Below are 26,830 nucleotides of genomic sequence, written 5' to 3' on the forward strand. Positions count from 1 at the left end.
TCTTATCAGTACTGGAGAAAATGAATTTACATTACATTTAAATGCAGAAAGAGCACATCAATTACATGTATCATGTGGCTGTGAATGAATGAAATGTGCAACATGAACATAATTTTTGTAAACTTAAAGAAAGTAATTTTTGTTGATTTCATCTGCAATCACTTGCCAGATCTACGTCAGGTACTTACCATTTTTTCAGTGTAGGTTGTATACTACATTATTTCTAGCAATAGTATTTGTTTGTTGAAGCAAACAAATACTACTGAGATATACTCACCCTCCACTAAATTGGAAAAATACTGCTCATTTCCACAAACCTTGCATTAGGTCCATTACAAATGTTCAGCATGTCTATAAAATGTAGACTATAGCCCATTTGTTGCAATACAATTTCCCAGCCACCATTGACCACATGTACTATTGGTAGGTCCCTAACTGTACTCCTGCAAGCAACAAGGTATTTCTAATTTATCTGAAAGTGATATAATACATAATTCTAACATTACTACTCATTACTAAAACTGAGTGATAAGAGAGATGGAGATACTAGAACGTTCTGCATGCATGGGAGCTGGTTACCTGAATGTTCAACAATCCAAAGAGCATATACTCGGAAAAAGGCCACCGTGTTGTCTCAAAAATGGTACTCCTACTTCAGGGAAAGCTCAGCCCATACTGCATGCAAAAACACTGTATCGGTGCTCCAGTCTGGCTTGATAGACTGTCCTTGTAGTGTACTCCTTTTTCCAGACACTACCTGTGCAATGGGAGACACATGACATAAGGGTGTTTATATTGTGTACACTTAGAGAGGGGAGGAGACTCTTTCAGAAAGAGAGGCACAGTGAGGGGGATGGATAGAGAGAGGGGTGGGGGTGGGTGATTGGAGTACAGAGTGTTTCACACAGCGCTTTCCTGGTACTCTTAAGCCTTGAGGTACAGTAGCAGTCAAAAGTTTGGACAACATTTGGTTTCAACGTTTTCAGAAATGTTAGGTATCTTTTTTGCACAATATTAAAAGGCATTTATATCTAAAGGCCTATGATTACATGGTTATAAAACATACTAAAAATGAGGATAAAGGCTGTGTGTGAATTTATTCCAAATAATTTTATAACAAGGGCTCAGCTTTAAAACAAAAAGTGCAAAGCAAAGTGTGTAAAGCTGCATCGAGACAAAGGAGCGGTTTCGTTGAGGAATGTAAAAAACTAAAGTAATTTAGTTTACTTTTGCATGCTTAAGCATTCATATCTTCACCATTATTATACATTGTTGAAAACATTATATATATATATATATATATATATATATATATATATATATATATGTGTGTGTGTAAATGTTACATTTACTTGACAAATGTTCCTCTACGCCTGTGCATGCCTGCACATACATCATGTACACAGACACAAGCACACAGCCCAACAATACACACAGTCAAAAATGCAGAAGTTGATCGATATCTATAAAGAACAAAGTGAAAATCTCCCACAGTTGCCCCATTCAGATGAGTGGAGACGCCTGGTATTCTTGGTGTTGCTATGTTGTGAGAACGAGAGTGAATGGAATGACGTTGGGCCATTGTGAGAGGAAACCATCTCCTGTGTTGTTGTGTCCTGCATACGAACATGCAGACACAGCCAGGCTCACTCACACGTCACTCACTCATTCATAAACAAGCCCACTGACTCTCCGAGGCAACCGCCAGAAGCTGGCAAAGTTTTGACCTCAAAGCCAGAACTCTGAGCAACATTACCATCAATTAAAGTGTCTATTTGGCCATAAGTTTTGACAATTGTCTCAATTCTGTTTGTGTGGGTTTTTACACATTTATAGATTTTAGAATTCCAAATGATAATACTTTAACCTGAAGTTCTAAAGGTTGTGGACACCCCTTCTAATGAATGCATTCAGTTACTTGAAAAACTGCTGACACAAATGTGCAAATGCACAAACACAGCTTGTCTAGGGCCTGTAAAGAAGTATTACCAATATAATAGGACTCCCTGGAGCAGATAAACATGAACCTATTGGCACTATGCCTATTGCTAGGGGTGGGCTAGAGGTGTATAAAGCACCCAGAATGGAGATATGGAGCAGTGAAACTGTGTTCTCTGGAATAGTGGTATTCATCCAATACTTCTGGGATGCGTTTAGGAGCTGGGGATGAGGTGGGAAGCTCTTTTTACTGAATTCAATCAAATCATCACAGCAATGCTCCAGAACCTAGTAGAACCAGCCTACCCTGGACAGTAGAGACATTTGGTCCAACAAGAGCAGGATCAACGTTTTAATCACCTTTATTTGGAAAGAAACAAACAATGAGCAGGAAGCACAATACCTTGTCCATATAGTGTATTTTTGCAGAGATAGACATCTACTTTCTACCTAGTTTCGCTTTAGCCATTCATGTTGAGATACTACTTACAGTCTTACATTTCAGTTTTAGCAACTGACTAATGACCAAAGTTATTCCAAGAAGGGCAAAATAAACTTCTGCTTCTATGCTGACAGATGTTGAATATACTAAACTCAACTGTGGTGTTATATGCAAGTTAGTACTTGCAATTGTTTAACCTCCTACGTTTCTACAAAACATTTTGTTCTGCTTGATTAATAACTTTAACGTGGTAAAAATTTTCAACTTGAGTATGAAGTCTGGCTACTCTACCCACCTCTGGACCTAATGCACAGTCAGGAAGTGTTTGTTAATTATCTGATATGTTGAGTCTGGACTGAAACAAAAATGCACACTGCAGCAGCACTTCAGAGTAGACACTGGTCTAATCTATTTAGAAAAAACAACTGCACAACATCTGACCCTTTCCTTGATTAAAATGTCTGATAACCTGAACTTCCTAATCCCTGGCCCCTTTTCCAGTGCTGCCACACACTCACTGTGTTACGTGAGCTAGCCCTTGTGCTGGAGGAAACCGCTTTTCAACACTCTCCTCAGGCCTCTAGCTGTCCTTACAGCTTGTCAGTATCCATAATCCGCTCTGCCTTTAAGTAACACTCTTCCCTTCAGGTTAGCTTTTATACATTTGAAAAGCACATTCCTTGAGAGTGAGGTCATTTGTCTGCATCTGCTCACTCTCACAGCCCTACTGAAAATGTATATTTGCCAACATGGACCAGAATCACATTGTAATTCCGATCCCTTAAAAAAGTAATTTATTGAATTTATTTAGCATTTTACCTTTCAGAAAATGTTGCTTTAACTGCTTTAAAGTGTAAGAAATATTTAAGAATCTGACTTCTTTCTGGGTAAATATGCCTTATTTCTGTGTAAAGCTTAGTTACAGATGACTCTCGGCTGGCTCTGGTCTGCTTATTATGGTTTTTTCACAAACTAGATGAATCCGTGCAGCTCCAGTGCATGTTCACATTCAAGCTAAAACTCAAGAACACAAACAAAAACTACAATGTTTTTACAGGTTGTACACTAGTCTATTTAGATTTCTAAAGCCTTTTTTCAATCCTTTCTTCTTTCTCCCCCTGTGCCGAGCTGCCCTCTGCTGTCTGCTCGCTGCTGGTGCAAGTCCATTTGTGGTTGGGTGCTGGTGCCTGTCTACACTCTGGATCAGCCTTGCCCCGAATGTACATGTAACCTGTGAGGAGAATGCGCAACAACACATCAATATTACCATCCAACATTGCGTGCAATATTACATATTGTAAATTGTTGTAAGCATTCTTTTATATCTTATATTATCTTCTATTATAGAGTACAATATTCACCAGACAAACAATACTTGTGACAGAAAACAAAAATGTAAAAAGGGTCTACGTGGGATGGTCAGCTGAGAACTTCAAAACACTACAGCAGTGCAATGATCCCATGCACAAAGCCAAAGCAACACAATAGTGGTTCAACAATACAAATGTGATTTTTCTGCAATGGTCAAAAGTTCACATCTCAATCCAATTGTTCATTTGAAAAGGCATATTTAACCAGCATTATTTTCAGCTTTTAATTGTTTTTAAAAATCTCTTGAAACTTTAATAACAGATTGGTCTGCAACTGATAGTCCGTGTAAGTGTCATTTGTAAATTTTAAGGGGGTGAATGTTTTTGCAAGGCACTGTGTGAATAAATCAGCCTGTAATGCATGGAATGTTCCAGCAGTGTGTTCTAGCAAACAGATTAAGGACAAACCCCTTTAAAGCTTCTGTTTGTTTTGCATCAGCCACAGGAACATGCTGTAGCCTATGAAGAGCTATGATATGCAGTACAAATATGCATTTACCATACATATTCAGACTTTACATAATAACCTCTTCATTTCCAGGCATGCACAAGTGTACGTACACGTATACACACACACAGCTGTGAACTACAGTATGCATGCTATCACAACCTGCTGGAACATGTATTACATTAGCTATAAGGTGAAAGATAGAAAGATGTGTGCCTCTAATAACTGCAGTGAATAAATATTATAGTCTACATTCCTTTTATGAAATAACCAGGTTTTTGTAGAAGGCTGGAGATTGAGAATAGCATTCAATTAGATATTCTCACTATTTTAAACCAAATCTGAATGAAGAATTATGACTGCATTCATGTTGTTGTATAATCTAATTAAAGTAAAGCTGGGAGGCAAGAGGACTTTGGTGCATGACAGAGGCGCTTTACTGGTGCTGTTTGTTCACAGACATTGATGTGCAAACAATAAAATTGCATAAGTTCCATAATTAAAAGAATGTCAATGTGTTGCACGTCATGTTTTTGCATCATACATGCAACTTTTGAAAAATTGTACAATCATTACAAAAGTTAACAATCATTTGGTTTTAATTGTCAAGCCAATGTTTATGAGCTTTAAATGATGGCCAAGACCTAATGCTTATATAGAGCCAAAATATTGTGGCATAGTGCAAAAACCCAGGTAATTTCACAGCGTTCACTTACTACGTTTCTCTGTACAAACATGAGCACTACTCATGGCATTGCTGACAGAAAAAAAAAGTGAAAATTAGTTTTAGAAATTCATTTAACTTTCATTTATACAGTTATATAGTAATATATTGTTCAAAAACACACTAAAGTTGAATTGATATGAACAGAAACCATATGTTCTATGTCAAGTTATTATTAAGCACACACATTGTGTTCTTTAAATACATTTCAAATTGTGGGTTGGGGACAAGGCCAAAATACAAAAGTACAACATTTTCACCAATCATGATTTTGGTGCAATTGGCACAATATATTCATTATTTCAGCCATTTGTTCTCTAATAAAGTACAAAATAACTGTAGCTAACTTACTAACATGAATTTATAACCTGGGGACATGAAATTCCCCTGATTGAAGAATCACCCATATTCAACACACAACATTACAGCAGTGATGGAGAAACTTTGTAAATTTAAAAGCTTTACTACCTTGACACGATCCACAGCATCCAGGGTTTTTGGAGGGGCCAGTCCATCTGTTCCTACATTAAGTGAACTGAGAGGTTAATCATCACAGAGACAGAGGAACTTAGCAAGCAACATAGAAGCTGAGGGTCTCTAACATCAGGCAGATGGTTTAAACAGGCCACTATCAGTAGTGTTACACACAGCTATACCAACCCAACTCGCACTCACTGAATGATTCACTGTTCACTATATGACGCTTATTTCAGTGAACTGACTGGAGAACAACTACAAAACAACTGAGAGATGCATCGCTGAAAAGTGGAGCACCACGGCTGACACCAATATCCGACCATTTTCAATTAGCTAGCTTGCTATTTAACATTAATCCATGCTGAAGCACACACATTTAGAAATTATGAAATGTCTAGTCACTGGTAGCGTTTATACAACTGGCATGATCACAAAGCAGATTTACAGAACCAGTAGCTAATCAGTAAGAGGACAAGAGACCAACAAGACCCTCAGTCAGCAAGCCAAAGGCCACAGTGGCATGGAAAACAAGAGGCACCCATCCTCCTCTGTACTATTTTATTGATAAATAAAGAAAAAATGTATGTTAAAATATAAATATTAATGTTATCTTTGCAAAGAAACAAGCAAAAAAAAAAAAACACTGCTGTTGCATTCTAGCTATAGCTAGTGCTAGCTACCAAATTAGCTGCTGAATGTTAGCTAGCTATCTAGCTAGGTTAGGAAAGCAACGTTGCGTTAGCCAGCGCTAGCTAGAAAGTTTAATAATTTAATTATAAGATAAATAGCCAGCGAACACACATACGCCTAAATCTAAAAACAACAGTGGCTCTCTTTATGCCTGTATTGTCTGAAATCACCAGAGGTCTCCGCGGGTTTCCTGATTTTTAACGGCCATTAAAACAGTCTGTAGCTGAGCTCAACTTTTCCGTTGGATTTTGAATTTCACACGTGACTGTGCGCGAGCGGCAGACCGCGGGCGCGAGGACGCAGCAGCTGTCAATGCGCGGGATTAAATAGAGCCTCAGGATCTCAGCTGAGGAGAGACCAGCGAAACACACCTCTTAGCGTTTAGCGGTAAGAAAGAGTGTCGGGCAGGTAAGGTGTTGATGATGGGTCACTATTTTAGCTCAGTTTTACCTGTATTAAACAATAAAGACATTGGACATTTACACCACCCGCTGCATCCGCAAAGCAACCAGCATTGTGGATGACTCCACCCACCCTTCACACAGACTGTTCTCCCTCCTGCCATCAGGAAGAAGGTACCGCAGCATCCGGTCCAACACGACCAGACTCTGCAACAGCTTCTTCCCCCAAGCCATCAGACTTCTCAACTCCAGACACTGAACTGATATCTTACACTCTCCCTCTCTCTCTCTCTCCCTCTCTCTCTCTTTCCAACCATTTATCCCAGATAATATGGGAAGCATTTTTTGCACAAGCATTTGCACTAATAACTTTACTACCTCACTGGACTCAGTTTATCGCACATTGCACAACTTGCACACTACAGTCATTATTTATTATCCTCTGTCTGTACTGTGTTGTCTGTCCGCACTTGTTTGTTTGTGTTGCACTTGTGTCTTGTATGCACTGTCTGTGTTGCACCATGGTCCTGGAGGAACGTTGTTTCGTTTCACTGTGTACTCTGTATGTAGTTGTAGTTGACAATAAACCCACTTGACTTGACTAAAGAAGGCATGACAAGAGTATGATCATTCACAGACACCCATCTTCCTCGTTAGGGGTGTAGCTAGTTAGCTAGCTATGTATTTTCTGTTTTTTGTTGCATATACAGATTTAGCTCAGCACAAATCTAAAAAGAATATTCAGCATTGAGCATTGAAAGTGTACTGTAATTTAGCTGTGATTTCTCTACCTGTGTCTGTAAATCTGAATCCTTCATTTTAGATCTGCATTAGTCGCGTACACCCTGTGTCTGATTATCGTTTTTTTGTCATCCTGATAATGTCCAAAACTGTAGTTTGAGCTAAGAGTGTGCATATGAATGAGGAGACACTCTACAGCAGTCCCTTATGTGTCTACACAGGGACACTGCAGCTTGGACTATCTGACAGGCAGTGGGACAGAATTGCATGTCCCACTGCAGAAATGGGGACATCCTCTGTGTTTTGTGAGGTTATGAAAACCTATTAGCACCATACCTAATGCCAGGCGTGGACTAGAGAGGTATACAGCCCCTTAAGATTGAGCTGTGGACCAGTGAATGATGGTGCTCCAGCCAATACTTTTGGGGTGGTATGAGGAGATGGGGATGAGGTGGGATGGAGATCATCCAACATCCTGACCTCACAAAATCCTCACAGCAGTGCTCCAAAATCTAGTAGACGGCTTTCCCTGGGCGGTAGAGACAGTTACCCCAACAAAAGCAGGACTGTTTTTTAATACCGTCGATTTCGTAAGAATGAACGAGAACGAGAAGGTGTCCCAATACTTATGTCCATATAGTCTATAGAGAAACACAATGAGCTTCAGTGTATTCACAAACGAACTTACATTCCAGTGGAGCAGTAGCCCTGTCACTTCTGTGCTTTACATACTGTACAGTTTTCCTGGCTGCTAACGGTATAATCTAGAAACTCTACAGACACCCACAGAAAAGTATTAAAGGGATTCAACAGGTGGTCTTTCTCCTGAGCCGTTTGTTATGCATTGCTGTTAGACGTTCAGACATTTAGAGCAGGTTTTACCCCAGGCCTCTTACTTCCAGCACCTGGCTATGTTCAGTCCGGAGCTTGTTTGTTTTTACTGATCCTGGCCAGCGGGCAGTGGCAGGTCTCTGTAGTTAATATTCTTTTGGAATGTATATTGGGATAATTTTACAGTAACCACCAGCCTTCCAAAAAATACAATTCTTGTTAATTGTCAAAAAATACAATTAACTTGTTACTAAGCAGTAAGCATAAATGTAATATTTCTGTTTGATTTGTTCTGTGCTTCCTGAAGAAACACTGTATCTCCAAAACTATCCAGACACCCTTTCTGTTTAGTGAGTTCAGATACTTTCACATGCATCTGTTGCTGACAAAGGTGTCCAGTTGAGGGCATGTGGCTCTAATGTTCATAGAAAAGCTTTGTCAGCAGAATGGTTGACTACAGGTTCACTAAAGGGGTATAAAGCCTCCCAGCATTGGGCTGTGGAGCAGTGGAACTGTGTTCTCGGGTTTGATGGAGCTCCCCCCCAAGACATTTGGGATGAGATGGAGTGGGGTTTGTGATCAAGAACCAAACATCCCCATCAGTACCTGTCCTCAGTAATGATCATGTGATGGAAATTGCAATCCAGTCCTCACAGCGGTTTTCTAAGAAGCGTGAAGGAATACCATTGATAAAAAATATCAGACGAGCAGGTGTCTGCAATGTTTTTGGCCAGTGCTCATGCATATTAAACATTTAGAATAATAAACATATATAAGAAATAAGAAGAACAATAAGAATATATATATATATATATATATATATATATATATATATATATATATATATACACACACACATACTATTTGTATACTAGTTATATAGCTTACTTCTAATGTCCTATTGCATTTGTGTTTTTTCCCATTATTTATTTGTTTGTTAGTTTTTTAATAATTATTAATAAATTTGTTGTGGTGCGTTGTGCTTATTTTTTGGAAAACACTGAAACTACATCCACTAAAAAACACACATTAAGAATGTCCAAAAGATGTAAATGTAAATATCAGTTAAGTTAAGTCTTAACTCTTTTGCCTTTTTTCGAAAACGCCTCTCAGTCTGTTTGTCCCTCGGCGCTCTCTGTCGTTTGGCTCCGGCGCGGGTTTGTTATTTTTCGCGGGAGACAGCGCTGTCAACTCCAGCACGTTTTGCCGTAATAATAAAAGCATATTATTTTTCATATTTATATTAAAACATGAGTCTGTGGGTAGATAAGTACAGGCCGACGTCTCTGGCGAAGCTGGACTATCACAAGGACCAAGCAAATCAGCTGAAAAACCTGGTAAGAAAGACACCAAGCCAGTAGTTCACATATCTAGCTAGCAGCGTTAGCTACCACTAGCGCTGAAAGCTCATCCGCTGTACGAGCTTGCTGTTTTCGCAGCTTTAGGCACAAACAGCTGGATTTCGGTACGGTTTAGAAACGGGTAACTACAGAAGAGCTGGAAGTCTAATATTGATGGGGCTGTTAGTGTAGCTTTGTTCCTTGTAGCTCGTTTAACAAAGTGTAAACAACGCAGCGGAGTCTGTCTGTACTCGGGTGTTTTTAGCTTGTAGCGAGATTAGCTAACGCTAGCTATCCAAGTTCAGCCCAACTCGCAGGGACCTCTGCCTTAAAGCACAGTGTCTTACTGTTCTCCAAAATGTGTTTAACGGGTAAGGTCACAGCTTTGTCACTCCATAAGCACAAACGTTAGCCAGTTAGCACCACTGACTGTCTTATTCTGGATAAAACCTACTTCCAGTCCTCCAAATAGTTAGAAGTGGAAACCCTAGCTGAATGCATTAGAGATACATTGCTTCAGAAAATATGTCCTGTTCTTGTTCAGGGTGCATTTCACTTCTGTGTCTTATGCCTTCCCTGACTGGAAACTATAACTACTGTAGAAAAAAATCTTAATCTTAATCTTAAACACTCTGCTGCTCTCTGTATTTTGCTGCTCTCTGTATTTTATTTTCATTTTTACATATATTTTTATATATTTATGTATATTTTATTTATTTAAGTACTGCTGTCTGGGTAAAACTGGGTCCTTGGGTACCACAATTTCGTTCCACCCCATGTACCACATGTGATGCGAATGACAATAAAGTCTCCTTGAATCCTTGAATCTCAAAATCAGTCTTAGTACAGTGATTCAGTGTTTGATCTGTGAATCTTGTGTTTAATAAGCTGGATTAGTTCACTGTTGGTTAAAGAAATGTTATTTAAGCACCAATAATGTGAATATGTTTGTACTCCATTAGTATCAGTATCAGACTGAAAATTCTAGTATTGTGACAACCTATAAAGGTAATCTGTATAGGTTAAACAAGTGGCATGCGGTGCTATGCTGATAGGTAAAACGGCTTTCTCTTTTGATATATAATCTGATGAGATTGGTATTTGGTTAGTCGTGTCAGGTGTTGAAGCAGGAAAAAAATAATTATTGAGTTCTATAGCAAACATATAGAAAGTGTCTCAGATTGAACTGTCCTTTCTTGTTGAATTTAGGTACAATGCGGGGACTTCCCTCATCTGCTTGTCTATGGTCCGTCTGGTGCTGGCAAAAAGACTCGAATTATGTGTCTCCTCCGAGAGCTGTATGGAGCTGGGGTTGAAAAGCTCCGCATCGAACACCAGTCTATCGTAGTAAGCACAACCATTTTCTTGTAAAAAAATTGTATGTTTGCATGTATGTGTGAATATAGTCTAGTTTCCACTGATTAAATCTGTAAGTAAGGATTTAATCTATTTGCTGGCGTCTTCAGTCTGAGCACTCATAATAAATGTTCTCCCCATGCAGGCTCCATCTAAAAAGAAAATTGAAATAAATACAATTGCCAGCAACTACCATTTGGAGGTGAATCCCAGGTAAGTTGCCATATATTATGGATGTCATTAATGACCTGAGTCTGTTTTTTTTTTTTGTTTTTTGTTCCACACTATGCTCTGTTCCAGCTGGCCCATTGCACTATTGTATTTATTGGACCATGTACTGACCTGTGTGTTTTATAGTGATGCAGGGAACAGCGACCGTGTTGTTATCCAGGAGCTGATAAAAACAGTGGCCCAGTCTCAGCAGATTCAGTCCAGCACGCAGAGAGAGTTCAAAGGTATGAAACATTTTTAGAACCACTCTCAGTTGTCCCCCTTTGTTGTTTAGAGGAATCTCTAAACAACAGGTCTCTAATCAGTGCTCTCTAAAAGTGTGTATGAATTAGTGCGTAAAGTCCAGTGTAGCCCAGCACATTATCCTATTCTCTTGCTGCAGTTGTGCTGTTGACAGAGGTGGACCGTCTCACCAAGGATGCGCAGCATGCCCTGCGCCGCACCATGGAGAAATACATGTCCACCTGCCGCTTGATCTTGTGCTGCAATTCAACATCTAAAGTGATCTCCCCTATCAGGAGCAGGTGCTTGGCTGTGAGGGTTCCTCTGCCCAGTACAGAGGAGGTATAAACTCTCCCCGCATTAGTCTAAACCGACTTTCAGAAAACATTGAAGGGCTAATGCTGCAGATTGCAATATCAGCACTTCTTCTGTGATTCTTTGTAAAACCCTCCTTCTGATGTCTGTACCTTGATTCCTCAGGTGTGCAGTGTTCTGACAGGAGTGTGCAGGAAGGAAGGGTTGCTTCTGCCAGTGGAGCTGGCAAAACAGATTGCGGAGAAGTCTGGTCGCAACCTCCGCAAAGCTCTGCTGATGTGCGAGGCCTGTCGAGTGCAACAGTAAGTGAGCACCAATAAGGGCAGACTAGTGTAGCTATACCTGTGAGTCTTTGTAATTAAGTGTTTACATGGTGCTAAAGTCATGTTCTGTCCTGCAGACAGGTGCTTTATGTCTTCAAATACATCAGATTCAACTCCTCTTCTTATGTGCTTTGCACATCTCATCACTTTATGAGCTGCCCTAGCTGAACAGAATCAACAGGCAATCATTTGTCTGCACTCCTTTTCAGGTACCCTTTTTCTGCTGATCAAGACATCCCTGAAACAGACTGGGAGGTGTACCTCAGAGAGACTGCAAATGCTATTGTCAGCCAGCAAAGCCCGCAAAGGTTAGTAAAACTAATCCAAGACATGCAAGAGGATTGTCTTACTAGTTCTGCAGTGGCAGCTTGGTTTAATGCAACACAATTAGGTAACATTTGTGTGTTTAAGTATTAAGGGACCACATGCTCTGTCTGGTTTATAATGGGCTAAATGTGTTTCTTATTAACATGGCCTTTGATTGCAAGAATCATTAATCTGTGATTAAATAAATTAGCTTTGTCATTATGCACTCTGCACATCGGCTGTAATGAGTCATTTTTATTTATTTATTTATTTTGTTACTTGTGTTAAGGAGTGTCTGTGGTTTAAGCCTAATCCTGCACTGAATTTCAATTCAGAATATTGTGTGGTCCAGGACTAAGCTCAATTCCTGTCCAGGGAAAACAGACCCTAAATCACATACTTTTTCTGTCATCTTTCCAGACTTTTGGAAGTTAGGGCAAGACTATATGAACTCCTAACCCACTGCATCCCACCAGAAATCATCATGAAGGTATGGCATTGCATAAGCAGCTGATTATGCTAAAAGTTCATATGGGCTTTTGTTCCCTTTCCATAAGAACTTATCTTATATCTTACATTTTTGTGTGTGCATTGTTTCATTAAGGTCCACATCATTGTTACATGTTCAAGGTTAGGGTTCACTTGATTTCTGTTAATTGTCGTAACCAATGTGAGAGTCAAGCATCCATCCTTAAACTACATCTTGTCTTTATTGGCCTGATTTATAATAGATAGAAGTCTGAAATTTACCAGAGGTTTTGCGTTAAAATCACTCAAGGTTTATCCTAAAAACAATGCCACCGGAGTCTGCAACAGGGGTTTGGTTTCTGTTACCTTTTTCACTACTCATCATTTTTAATGTCAGTAATTTCAGTTTTACATGATATGGGTCCTTTTACACAACGTAATAAACACTTACCTTTCTTGCAGTCATACTATGTCCTTTCACTGTATAGGGCCTGGTGTCTGAGCTGCTGAGTAACTGTGATGGCCATCTCAAGGCTGAGGTGGCTCAGATGGCTGCCTACTATGAGCACAGACTGCAACTGGGCAACAAAGCCATTTATCACCTGGAGGCCTTTGTGGCGAAGTTCATGGCCATCTATAAGAAGTTTATGGAAGACGGACTTGACAACTTAATGTTTTAAACTCTGCCTAGCAGCCTTGCTAGTGTGCTTGCTTTGTTTCTAAAAGAGTCTTGCTTTTCTTTGTAATAAACATAACCTTTGTAAAGATTTTGACATTTTTCATGAAGTAGACCAAATACTCAAACACCTTTAACCAAATCCTCCCTAGAGCAAAGCTTTTTATTTTTTCTAATTAAGTGCATCTGGCTCCTTAGGGGGCCCCTAGTGTAAAGGTACAAAGTATGTCTTATGAATATCTTCCCAGATGTCTGCTGTATTTCACCATTATTGCTCTCCTCTAGATGTGGAATGGGCTAAAAGTGGGTCAGATTTACGTCACTGACCAACGTGCCCTGCTGCCCTCATGGCTGGTGCCCGGCGCTTTTTCCGCATTCACCATGTAATTAAGCGGATTAGTGCTGAGGGACGGATAGTAGGTGCCGCCCCATAGCCGTGGAGATCCATCGAGAAGTGTAGCAGCCATGGGGCAGACTCTCCACACGTTGCGGCTCAGGCCTTGTATTTACATATCAGAACCTCTGTAAACCTTGTTACAACTGTAATTTAAAGTAAAAAGCTAGAAAACACAATTTCTTTGGGTAATATAAGCAAAATTTGTTGGCCAGGGATGGAGGGCTGTCAGTTATGCACATTTCATATAACACCCAAGTTTAGTATTATACAGAAATTCAATATATCAGAATGCGTTCCCAGGGACCTTTAAGGACGTATCATAATGTAATGAGTGATCCACAGCTATATTGTTGGAGTGCACACCATCTTTATTATTTTTTTTTATTATTTTTTTCATACAGTGAGTAAAACAGCATTATGTAGCACCAAACTAAACAAAATGTAATGGAATGAACAGACTTAGAAATACAAGTACAATACAGAGTTGAAAATGAATAAGTGCTACAGTTTCTATATAAAATATATATGGGGACAGTTTATGTATTAAGTATATAACATACATTAAGTGCAATATAAATGCAGTCAATTCACAGTCTGGTAGATATTTTCAAATGAACTGTACTTTCTGGATGGATGCAAGCTTGCATACATCTCTAGCATCAAGTTTAAAACTCTAGACCCCTGTTAACTCCTGGGCACTTCATGTGTGTGACTTCAGGTATAAATGGGATCTGTGCATGTTTTAACACAGCCAACTCACTGGTATTTTGCTTAGTAATGAGGGCAGTAGTCTTGGGTAAATTGTTTATTGTTTACGTGGATCCCCATTATCTTGTTAGCAGCTATTCTTCCTGCTGAAAAATATTTAATATTAAGGTACAGTATTTACATTCACTAATAGTGGTCACCACTATGAAAATGAAATATGTCATCAGTATTTTCCACAAAATATACAAAGAATATATTGTACAATATTTTCAATATACTACTTTTTTGTAAGAGCGAAATACTACATCTCACTTCTAAGTACTCTACCGAATCTCACAAGTACAAGACTCTAATAGAAACTACACATGATGACAGATGATTATCAATGAGAGCTTAATTGCAACACCACAAGTTAGAGTTACCTATCTTGACACAGGGTGGGACTTAATTCAGTGCATTTTTCATTACAATAGAAATAAGCTTCTCTTGTTGCTCCTTACTTTCAGCTAGCCCAAATGACAGTGTCACAGTACACCTATACCTTATTTATGCCTCTTAGCTCCATAGTAAATAACAAGGCCAAGAGTAATGAGCACAGAAGAGACCACCAAAGAGATAAAGCCCACAACAGGCTGCTTCGAGAGGACCTGACACAGCAGACAGCGGGCAGATTTCTGGAAACACTGCTGTGGAGGGCTGTTTTGGGCAGGGAACCCATTATGGTCAATGATGTTTCTGTAGTGGGTCAGAGAGTCTTTCACTATGACCTCGTCCTGCACATTGCCGTACATGCCGAAGCCAGGATCATGCTGGTCGTTGAATGCGTAGGCAAAGTAACCCTGCAGATTGACCCCATCCAGCGTGTATGCTACAAAAACAAAGCAGAAAAGAAGATAAATGACAAATAAGCATGATAAGACTAGAACTTGCCAAACAGTAGTAAGCAAATACGTTCTCAAAATAAGTTTAGAGAATTGTGAAACATACACTTGTGTGTGACTTGACATCGCCGCTTATTGGCTCCCTGAAGGTCAGTGAACTGAGCTGAACTTAAACTGCATGAACCATGCAGTTTAATAATTAAGTAGGCTTGGTGGTGTTTGTGGTGTGTTGTGAGCTTAGTGCTGTCTACTAGCAAGGACTTAGTCATCATATTTCAAACCAGAGCACATTTATACTGAAGTAAAAGCATCCATTAGTTACACTAAATACATAAAACTAGAGAGTAATCCAGAGCATGAATGGCCTTACCTTTAAGGGCCTCGTTGATGTAGTTATATAGATAATAAACCCGGAGACTGTCTTTGAATCTGGCTATGTCTTCTTGAACACCGTTGGCCATGACATAGATGGGCACGCCTTTATAATGCAAATTGACCCAGTTGAGGGCTTTGCGCAGACCCCAGGGAACTACGGGAGAGTTGCGCCGCGGGGACATTATCCAGGTAACGTCAGAAATCATCTGCACCTCTAACTTGTCCTTGTATAAGTACTTATCCTCAACTCCATCGTACACCATAGATGTTGTGAAGTGACTGATGGCAAAGAAGTCATAGGTGCCTTTGACCAGCTGTCGATCCTCCTCGCTAAAGGTGGGCAGGTGGTAGTTAAAGAGGTCAATGGGGTTTCTCTGCTGGAGCCAGCTGCGCATCAATGCTGGGTAGTCGCCACTGCCGAAGATAGGCTCCGCGAACCAACCCACACGGAGGTCCAGCACTCTTTTGGCAGGGGCTACATCCTCTCGGTTGAAGGAGAACGCAGGTTCGACCCAGTCCATATGCAACACCAAAGAAGCCTTACCTCCCTGAGACTGGCGAAACTCGTTGTCATACACACGCCATGCTAGGGCATGGGCACGCAGCAACTGGTGTCCAACCGCATAGCAGAGCCCTTCTTCGTTGGGCTCGTTCAGCGTGATCCACAGCTTGACATGGGCCCCAAGCCTCTGGAAGCACAGCCTTGCATAATCTGCAAAGGCTTGCACCGTCTCTTCACTTTGCCAGCCCCCATTAGCCTCCAGTGGAGCTGGCAGACTGGAGAGCTTACCCGTGTGGTGCCAAAGAGTCACCACCGGGGTGATGTTGGCCCTCTGAAGCTCGCTAACAAAGCAGTGGTAATATTTTAGCAGTGTGTTGTTGGCTTCTGCTATTTGACCTGTAGGGACGACTGAGGACCAGTTGAGGGAGAAATGGAAGTGGGACACATGCATTGCCTGAATTTCTGAGACCTGCTGCCGAATGGCAGCGTAGTCAGCACAATGGCGCACTCTCCGCACTGGAACTTGCACGGCCTCTAGCCTCTTCAGCTTTCCGTTATCGGAGATGTTCCAGATATACACACTTGGGTCAACAAACTGCGAAGGCGTAGTCTCCACCTTAACATAGACATAGAAATTATTAGACAAAACCAGAGCATCTTGATCCTGTTCTTAAGAACCCACTGCACGGCATCTCCATGCCTTAGTACACTTGCTCCAGCTCATCAACTGATAATCAAGCTTTTCATGAGGTGGAGCAGGTGTGGTTGGGTAGGGAGGAGTTCAAACTGTTTAGAACACGATTGAGAAACACTGGAATTGACAATAAATAAATAAATAACTTTAATCACATGTTGATTTGTACTAAAGATCAAGAGTTCAGTTCATTACACTTGACCTTACACACAACCTGTGTAAAACATTAACAAACACAACTGAAATTGATTTGTTTATCCCCAAGAGTTACTAATAATCATAAACCAATACTGATACTGATATTTTGACCACAGCCCTACAAGTAAGCGTGTCGATATATACTCTTAGGTGTCTTCCTTCACTATTCTCCTTCTTTTACTGTCCCTCAGTTTGTGAAGACGGCATATTCCGCCATATTCCTTCCATATCTTAATGATGAATTGATGAGGGAATGATGAGTGACTTGGATTTTGTTTTGTACCCATGCCCGGACACCCTTCAGTAAGATTAGACAAGATCTTGCCATGGCATGGACTGTTCTTTTGTGCTCATGGTGTATTTGTAGCCAGGAATATGTTCCAGACAGGTGTCTATATACTATCACTTGAGACATATTCACTGCACTCAGGTGATCTACATTTTACTTACTGTGAGACTACTAGCGTCAATTGCCCTCTACCTCAGTTGAATTACTTCAGTCACTGTAAAAGGAGGTTAATATGTATTATTTACATCACTGACCATGTTTGTCCTCATCTGATTAAAACGGTAAAAAAACAAGGTCATAAAGGGGAACCCAAACTCAATGAGTGATTATGTAATGTTCACCTGTGACCTTGTTCACTAAAATATATTATGAGAAAAAAACTATATATATATATATATATATGCAATTGCAATATGTTTTGATGAACTGGCAGTTAATCTAGGACACAGGTGAATATTACTGAATGTGGGTTCCCCTTTATGACCTTTGAGTTTTAATCAGATGAAGACAAACACAGACAGTGATGTCAGTTTCATTGGCAAACAACATGCTAAGACGGTTTGTAATATAGGTGAAGTCACTTTTGTAATAGCAGAGTGTTAATGAGGAAAATTTCAAATCCAGCCAGTCTCACTGAACAACTACCAACTTTACTACTTTCAATAGAAGTCAGTGTAGAAAATGTATTCTTAGTCGTTTTTCTTCAACAATAAACAAAGTACAAGGTCTTTGTGTGACAGTAATGATGTTTTTCTGTTTGTTGTGTTTGTAATCTGTATTGTACAACATTCATTTTTCAAGGCTACAACTTTGCTTAAAGTAGTTTCATTAAAATAAGTATTTTCCGATTACTTAGCTTTTGCCAGTAACATAGCTTGGCTGCTTTAAACAACAGAATAGCATTGCAATTAAGTGTGTCTGCATTAATTTGGTTTGTAAACTAATGAATCTAGCATCTCTACCTAATGCTAAAAACTACTATTCTGCATTAATAATAGCTACAATAGTCAAGTCTATTTCACCCAGGCAGCTCAAAGATCAAAGTATACGGAAATCATGGTTAATGTGTATATTAAGCAAAACATTTTGGCCTAAAGTTAAATATTTACCAAACTGCATCACAAGATGGCGAATGTTAATTAATTAGAAAAGGAGATCATGCTGACAAGCAATAACTACACTTTTATTTACAGAAAAAAGTACTAATATCTGTGACAGTATCTGTACCTGTATGGAGTTTGCTGCTACACCCCAGGCAAAGTCACAGGGAAAGACTCCAACAGCAGGCCGGTTCTCCGGAAGCTCGGGGAAGCCATTCTTCTCGATCAGTTTACTGTAGAACAAGGCCGACGTCTTCGGCTCTCTTGTCAGGTGCTCTGAATTGAAGTCTACATAGAAAAGGCCACGACGTATCCCATATTCGCGATACCATTCAAAGCCATCCAGCAATGACCATGCAGTATACCCAATCACGTTCACTTTGTCAAAACGAATAGCTGGGAAAAAAAGAAAGTACATTTCAATAGATAACGAAGAACAAAGTGCATTAAAACAATCAGGGTTAATGACATGACGAGCATTTCTGTGTGTTACACTCAAAACCTTTCCATAAAACAAATAAACAAACACATGACATAAACCGATCAGCCATAACATTAAAACATTATCATGTAGGTTCCAAAACAGCTCTGACCCATTGGGGTGTGTACTCCACAGGACAGAGCTAGCATAAACTTTTTCAGTAATTGGTGCTACAGTAGCTTTTCTGTGGGACTGGCCACGCAAGCTGGCCTTTGCCTCACAGGTGCCTTAGTATCAGTTCACCGGCTTCCCTTCCTTGGACCACTTTTGGGAAGACTTCTGCCTTTTCACAATTAGCTTCTTGTCAAAATTGCCCAGACACTTGCCTATTTTTCCTGCTTCCAACACATTCACTTCAAGAACTGACTGTTCACTTGCTGCCTAAAATGTATGTACCACCCCTTGACCATGTAAGTGCCCATGTAAAGATATATGCACAATATGCACAAAAGTATTGGGTCACCTGCTCTTTTATTTATTATTTTAATCAAATTAAGAGTATTAAAGAGTTTATGATGCTTTTATTGGACTGTCTCCACTGTCCAGGCTTTTTACTAGATTGTGGAGCATTGCAGTGAGGATCCGATTGCATTCAGGCACAAGAGCTGGTGGATGGAACACCATCATTCCAGAGGACATGCTTCCAGTGCTCCACAGCTCAATGCTGGGGGGCTTTATGTACAAACATTTGGACATATAATATGTGTAATAAATGTTATTCACTTCATGTCAAGGGTTTTATTGTTATGGCTGATCTGTGTATTTCACAGTGGTCTTCTACAGCACCTTCTTTATATAAATATAATTTTAGTTTAGCAAAAATGTGACCTGTTAATGATTCTGCTTAAAAATGTATATCAAGCAATATATCAAATTGTTTGTTACAGTTATAAATATTCTCATTTCACAATAAAGAAACATTACACATTTTTAAAATAACCATTCTTCAGAGACTTCGACCCTCCAGGAACAGGACACTCCAGTTCTCTCCTGTGTTCCGAAAATATATTTTTTTTCATTCTCATTACTTTAATAAAGCACCCTGCACCCCAATTCCACCACACTTACCCTTCAAAGTCTCCATTATAAAGCGCTTTAGGTAGTACATGTGCTTGGCGTCTTTCGTCTTGGTGTTGCCACTGACAAACCAGCCACTCTCAACCACAAAGATGGGCGGGTTGTTGTACTCGGCGTGGACCCAGTAGAGCAGCATGCGCAGGTCCAGGTCCTCCGTTTGACCAAAGCGCAGGCTGTCATTGATTAGCTGAAAGCTGAGAGCCGGTCCATGAGACAAAGCAAAGAAGTCTGCCGTACCGCTGACATATAGCCTCTCCTCTTCAGTGAATGATGGCAGCCTGAAGGGGTGGGTTATAAGAATTTTGGAGCATCTTTTCCAATTTTGAATTTTCTTAGCCCTTTAAGTTTGATAAATACCACAATAATGTAGGATCCATAATCATGTATTATTTCCATACCAGTGTTACTTTCATAATAGTTTATATTTCATCCCTACCTGTGTGTCAGGTTACGCTTCATGCAGGGTGGATAGTTGCCGTCCACAAAGATTGGCCGGGCAAACCATCCCAGCACAAAGTCCAGTGAGCACTGGCAGGCCCGGTGGCTTTCCAGCCTGGTGCTGCTGGGTTTGATCCAGTGTGAAGCCAAAGCTATGGACACTCTCCCACCCTGCTGGGTACGGTAGCGCTCATTATACAGATGCCACACTGCAGCATGAGCCTGAAACAAGAGGATGAGAGACTTATTAGGTTTCAGCACAAAAGTCACTGTACAGGCCGAACATTACAGTGGTGTGGACAGAGATGGTCAAAAGTAACACTGAGATAAATAACTGATCAGCACATTGATTTATCAGTCTACTCAGGCTTTAGCAGAGCTCAGTAACACTGAGATAAATAACTGATCAGCACAGTGATTTATGAGTCTACTCAGGCTTTAGTAGAGCTCAGTAACACTGAGATAAATAACTGATCAGCACAGTGATTTATGAGTCTACTCAGGCTTTAGCAGAGCTCAGTAACACTGAGATAAATAACTGATCAGCACAGTGATTTATCAGTCTACTCAGGCTTTAACAGAGCTCAGTAACACTGAGATAAATAACTGATCAGCACAGTGATTTATCAGTGTACTCAGGCTTTAGTAGAGCTCAGTAATACTGAGATAAATAACTGATCAGCACAGTGATTTATCAGTGTACTCATGCTTTAGTAGAACTCAGTAATACTGAGATAAATAACTGATCAGCACAGTGATTTATCAGTCTACTCAGGCTTTAGTAGAGCTCAGTAATACTGAGATAAATAACTGATCAGCACAGTGATTTATCAGTCTACTCAGGCTTTAGTAGAGCTCAGTAATACTGAGATAAATAACTGATCAGCACAGTGATTTATCAGTCTACTCAGGCTTTAGTAGAGCTCAGTAACACTGAGATAAATAACTGATCAGCACAGTGATTTATCAGTGTACTCAGGCTTTAGTAGAGCTCAGTAACACTGTGATAAATAACTGATCAGCACAGTGATTTATCAGTCTACTCAGGCTTTAGTAGAGCTCAGTAACACTGAGATAAATAACTGATCAGCACAGTGATTTATCAGTGTACTCAGGCTTTAGTAGAGCTCAGTAACACTGAGATAAATAACTGATCAGCACAGTGATTTATCAGTCTACTCAGGCTTTAGTAGAGCTCAGTAACACTGTGATAAATAACTGATCAGCACAGTGATTTATCAGTCTACTCAGGCTTTAGTAGAGCTCAGTAATACTGAGATAAATAACTGATCAGCACAGTGATTTATCAGTGTACTCAGGCTTTAGTAGAGCTCAGTAATACTGAGATAAATAACTGATCAGCACAGTGATTTATCAGTCTACTCATGCTTTAGTAGAGCTCAGTAACACTGAGATAAATAACTGATCAGCACAGTGATTTATCAGTGTACTCAGGCTTTAGTAGAGCTCAGTAATACTGAGATAAATAACTGATCAGCACAGTGATTTATCAGTCTACTCAGGCTTTAGTAGAGCTCAGTAATACTGAGATAAATAACTGATCAGCACAGTGATTTATCAGTCTACTCAGGCTTTAGTAGAGCTCAGTAACACTGAGATAAATAACTGATCAGCACAGTGATTTATCAGTGTACTCAGGCTTTAGTAGAGCTCAGTAACACTGTGATAAATAACTGATCAGCACAGTGATTTATCAGTCTACTCAGGCTTTAGTAGAGCTCAGTAACACTGAGATAAATAACTGATCAGCACAGTGATTTATCAGTGTACTCAGGCTTTAGTAGAGCTCAGTAATACTGAGATAAATAACTGATCAGCACAGTGATTTATCAGTCTACTCAGGCTTTAGTAGAGCTCAGTAACACTGAGATAAATAACTGATCAGCACAGTGATTTATCAGTGTACTCATGCTTTAGTAGAACTCAGTAATACTGAGATAAATAACTGATCAGCACAGTGATTTATCAGTCTACTCAGGCTTTAGTAGAGCTCAGTAATACTGAGATAAATAACTGATCAGCACAGTGATTTATCAGTCTACTCAGGCATTAGTAGAGCTCAGTAACACTGAGATAAATAACTGATCAGCACAGTGATTTATCAGTCTACTCATGCTTCAGTAGAGCTCGGTAACACTGAGATAAATAACTGATCAGCACAGTGATTTATCAGTCTACTCAGGCTTTAGTAGAGCTCAGTAACACTGATATAAATAACTGATCAGCACAGTGATTTATCAGTCTACTCAGGCTTTAGCAGAGCTCAGTAACACTGAGATAAATAACTGATCAGCACAGTGATTTATCAGTCTACTCAGGCTTTAGTAGAGCTCAGTAACACTGAGATAAATAACTGATCAGCACAGTGATTTATGAGTCTACTCAGGCTTTAGCAGAGCTCAGTAACACTGAGATAAATAACTGATCAGCACAGTGATTTATCAGTCTACTCAGGCTTTAGCAGAGCTCAGTAACACTGAGATAAATAACTGATCAGCACAGTGATTTATCAGTCTACTCAGGCTTTAACAGAGCTCAGTAACACTGAGATAAATAACTGATCAGCACAGTGATTTATCAGTGTACTCAGGCTTTAGTAGAACTCAGTAATACTGAGATAAATAACTGATCAGCACAGTGATTTATCAGTCTACTCAGGCTTTAGTAGAGCTCAGTAATACTGAGATAAATAACTGATCAGCACAGTGATTTATCAGTCTACTCAGGCTTTAGTAGAGCTCAGTAACACTGTGATAAATAACTGATCAGCACAGTGATTTATCAGTCTACTCAGGCTTTAGTAGAGCTCAGTAATACTGAGATAAATAACTGATCAGCACAGTGATTTATCAGTTTACTCAGGCTTTAGTAGAGCTCAGTAACACTGAGATAAATAACTGATCAGCACAGTGATTTATCAGTCTACTCAGGCTTTAACAGAGCTCAGTAACACTGAGATAAATAACTGATCAGCACAGTGATTTATCAGTGTACTCAGGCTTTAGTAGAACTCAGTAATACTGAGATAAATAACTGATCAGCACAGTGATTTATCAGTCTACTCAGGCTTTAGTAGAGCTCAGTAATACTGAGATAAATAACTGATCAGCACAGTGATTTATCAGTCTACTCAGGCTTTAGTAGAGCTCAGTAACACTGTGATAAATAACTGATCAGCACAGTGATTTATCAGTCTACTCAGGCTTTAGTAGAGCTCAGTAATACTGAGATAAATAACTGATCAGCACAGTGATTTATCAGTTTACTCAGGCTTTAGTAGAGCTCAGTAACACTGTGATAAATAACTGATCAGCACAGTGATTTATCAGTGTACTCATGCTTCAGTAGAGCTCAGTAACACTGAGATAAATAACTGATCAGCACAGTGATTTATCAGTCTACTCAGGCTTTAGTAGAGCTCAGTAACACTGAGATAAATAACTGATCAGCACAGTGATTTATCAGTCTACTCAGGCTTTAGTAGAGCTCAGTAACACTGAGATAAATAACTGATCAGCACAGTGATTTATCAGTCTACTCAGGCTTTAGTAGAGCTCAGTAACACTGTGATAAATAACTGATCAGCACAGTGATTTATCAGTCTACTCAGGCTTTAGTAGACCTCAATGTGAAGATTGATGAATGTAAAGTGTAATCAAAGTTTGCAGCCACAAGTTGTGGAAACCTGGAAACCATAAATAAATAGGAAAGCCTTTTTTGTTGCTTTTCCCCTGCTTTGCCAAAGTCGAACCGAATCATTAGGTCTGACATAGTCTACCTGTGACAGATCTGCTCAATATAATTAATATACAGAATGGGTTCTTAATATTACATGTTGGATCATTTACTTCTGGAGCAATCTGGTGTAAAATCCTGTAATGTGTAATATTACAATATATTGAACCTTATAGTTACTGGTATCCACCAATACAGTAATGGATTGGAACTGAACATGTAAATAGAGCAGAACCTTTGCAATGCTGTAATGCAAACTCTGTGGAAATGTAACCTCTTAAGAAATTGCCTCCAACGACTAAGCATCCTTAAACTGATTAACATGGACATGGTACAGATCTAACTCAGCAAAATCCCCAGTGTAGAATTATAGGGTCCCCCACTCCCAGATTAAGTCTAGTACTGGCGCCAATGGTGACTCAAAACGCTCCTTCAGGCACATTCAATATTCCGCTTTACACTGTCCTGTCAATATATCCTTTTTGTAGACTGTAAAAATGGATATTGTACAGGACGTCTGGACCATTTCTGTTGGTCAGTGCATCATTAAATGTTAATGAGTAAAATGAGTCTTTAGATTGTGCAAAATATAAAAAGGAAATTGAAAAAGCATTTCTTGATTCTTGATTGATGTCTGTGTGTCTGTGCTGAAAATCTCTACTGGCCTGTAGTTACTAGTGATAATTATAAATTAGGCTCATAAGGCGTATGCACTAATAAAGCCTCATGAGCTCCCTTAAAATGATGTGTGTCTTTTCTAGTTCAGTAATATCCTGTCTAAATTAACTTACAAGCATTATACAATTTTACGTTATTTTCTATATTTTTTCTATATTAGCTTTCACACTTTCATATTCAACTTTCATAAACATATTCGCCCCCTTTGATGTTTTTCCCTTCTGTTATTGTAATAAAAGCAATCATGGTTATTATAATCTGTTCTTCTCTAATAGTGAGACTACTAGCATCAGTTTGCTGAACCTCTGTTGAATTAGGTCAGTCACTTTAATGCGGGTGAATATTTATGCAAGCACTTATTTTACATTATATGTTTTTTTATTGAATTGATATTAATGTGTAGAAATAAGATTTTACTTTGATATATATCTTTTTTTTTTAGAAATTAATAAATAAAAATATATAAAAATATCAAAAATAATGAAAGGCAATAACAGCAATAAAAGGGGAAAACATCCAAGGAATACTTTTACAATATTTACGACCTCTAAGACATGTTTAACCCTTTTATGACTTTAACATAATTAACCACATGTTGTCATTTCTATTCCAGCACTGCCAGGGAGGACACAGCTGTCTAACAGCTCCACTTGAACCCGTGCCTTGGTCCCATCCCAGTGTCAGGTGTGTGTGCCCTGAGAAGCCTTTGGGAAACTGGACCCCTTTAATTCAGCACTCTGGGCTATACTGTGTCACACTGTGGTTACAGTGCAGGTGATCTGGGTTTGGTGTGGAAGGGTCCTGTGCTGTTACCTTTAAGAGATTGTGTCCCACTCTGAAAGGCATATCAGGGTCTCCTTTAACCCCAGGCGCCACGACCCCCGTCCCGTACCCGTGCCAAGCCACCACGAATGGATTGTCCATGGTGATCCAGAGCTGGACGTCGTGGCCGAACGTGCGGAAGCAGAAGTCCGCGTACCGGGCGAAGAGCTCCACGAGCGCCGTGTTGTTCCAGCCCCCGTAGCGGCGCTGCAGGCTGTCCGGCAGGTCCCAGTGGTAGAGCGTGACCACGGGCTGCACGCCGATGTCCCGCAACTCGCGGATGAGATCGCGGTAGTACTCGACGCCCTTGGCGTTGCGCGCGCCCGCGGCGTCGCCGTCCGGAAAGATGCGCGACCACGAGAGCGAGAAGCGGTAGTGCGTGACGCCGAGCTGGCGCAGCGCGCGCACGTCCGCGCGCAAGTTGTGGTAGCTGTCGCTGCCCACGTCGCCCGTCAGCACTCGTGCGCCTCTGCGCGTGAACACGTCCCAAACGGACTTGCCCTTGCCGTCCTTCTGCCACGCGCCCTCCACCTGGTAGGCGGCCGTGCCCGCGGCCCACGCGAAACCTCGGGGGAACGTGTCGTACAGGAAAGCCTTGTCGGCCGGGTAGGGCAAGCGGGCGAAGCGCGTCCACGTGCGCAGTCCGGCGCCGGGCTCGGCCGCGGCCCTCTGGAGCGCGCAGCAGAGCGCACAGAGGAGAAGGAGCATGCTCGCGCGCGGGAGAGCGTACTGAGGAGCGACTGGTCACGGTGTGAGCAGCCGTTAGTCCAGCAAGCCCCCAGCGTGCCCTCAGCTCTGTCAATCATTAAGCCCAGCACTGACTCGGTATCCAGGGGCTGGACAAACCTGAGCGCGCTCTAATGGCCTGGTCGGGTCCTCGAGAGCCGCGATTAAACACGTTTCACAGCGCAGTTATCTCTGGAGGCCGACGACCAAGCCTATATTTAGCTGTCAAACAGCCCAATGGATGGAGAACCAATGGCTGATGAGGATTCATATCTGTTCATACCTTTTCAAACACATATCTGCCAGATTACGCATCAGCTTTACAGAAGCTGTCCTCCTCCAGCACTGCCAGCTGAGGCAAGCTCCCAGAGGCTACAATAAAGAAGCGAAACGGCGTCAAATGAACCAT

At 40.5% G+C, this 26,830-nt stretch overlaps 2 protein-coding genes across 2 annotated transcripts; one reads left to right on the forward strand and one right to left on the reverse strand.

The window, feature by feature from the left end:
- The first annotated feature begins 9,220 nt into the window (after positions 1–9,220).
- On the forward strand, positions 9,221–13,390 carry rfc3 (replication factor C (activator 1) 3). The gene is made up of 9 exons (XM_072658840.1): positions 9,221–9,399; positions 10,612–10,749; positions 10,904–10,971; positions 11,116–11,213; positions 11,372–11,553; positions 11,692–11,828; positions 12,059–12,157; positions 12,576–12,645; positions 13,112–13,390. The coding sequence occupies exons 1-9, from the start codon at positions 9,313–9,315 to the stop codon at positions 13,301–13,303; spliced, it is 1,071 nt and encodes a 356-aa protein (XP_072514941.1). The 5' UTR covers positions 9,221–9,312; the 3' UTR covers positions 13,304–13,390.
- Positions 13,391–14,098: 708 nt separating this feature from the next.
- kl (klotho) lies at positions 14,099–26,830 on the reverse strand. The gene is made up of 7 exons (XM_072659582.1): positions 26,746–26,830; positions 25,687–26,435; positions 20,438–20,661; positions 19,993–20,279; positions 18,571–18,839; positions 15,656–16,778; positions 14,099–15,272 (listed from the first exon to the last, which is right to left on the reverse strand). The coding sequence occupies exons 1-7, from the start codon at positions 26,828–26,830 to the stop codon at positions 14,947–14,949; spliced, it is 3,063 nt and encodes a 1,020-aa protein (XP_072515683.1). The 3' UTR covers positions 14,099–14,946.

This window comes from Salminus brasiliensis, chromosome 16 (assembly GCF_030463535.1).
Source record: "Salminus brasiliensis chromosome 16, fSalBra1.hap2, whole genome shotgun sequence".
In the NCBI taxonomy this organism is placed as follows: domain Eukaryota; kingdom Metazoa; phylum Chordata; class Actinopteri; order Characiformes; family Bryconidae; genus Salminus; species Salminus brasiliensis.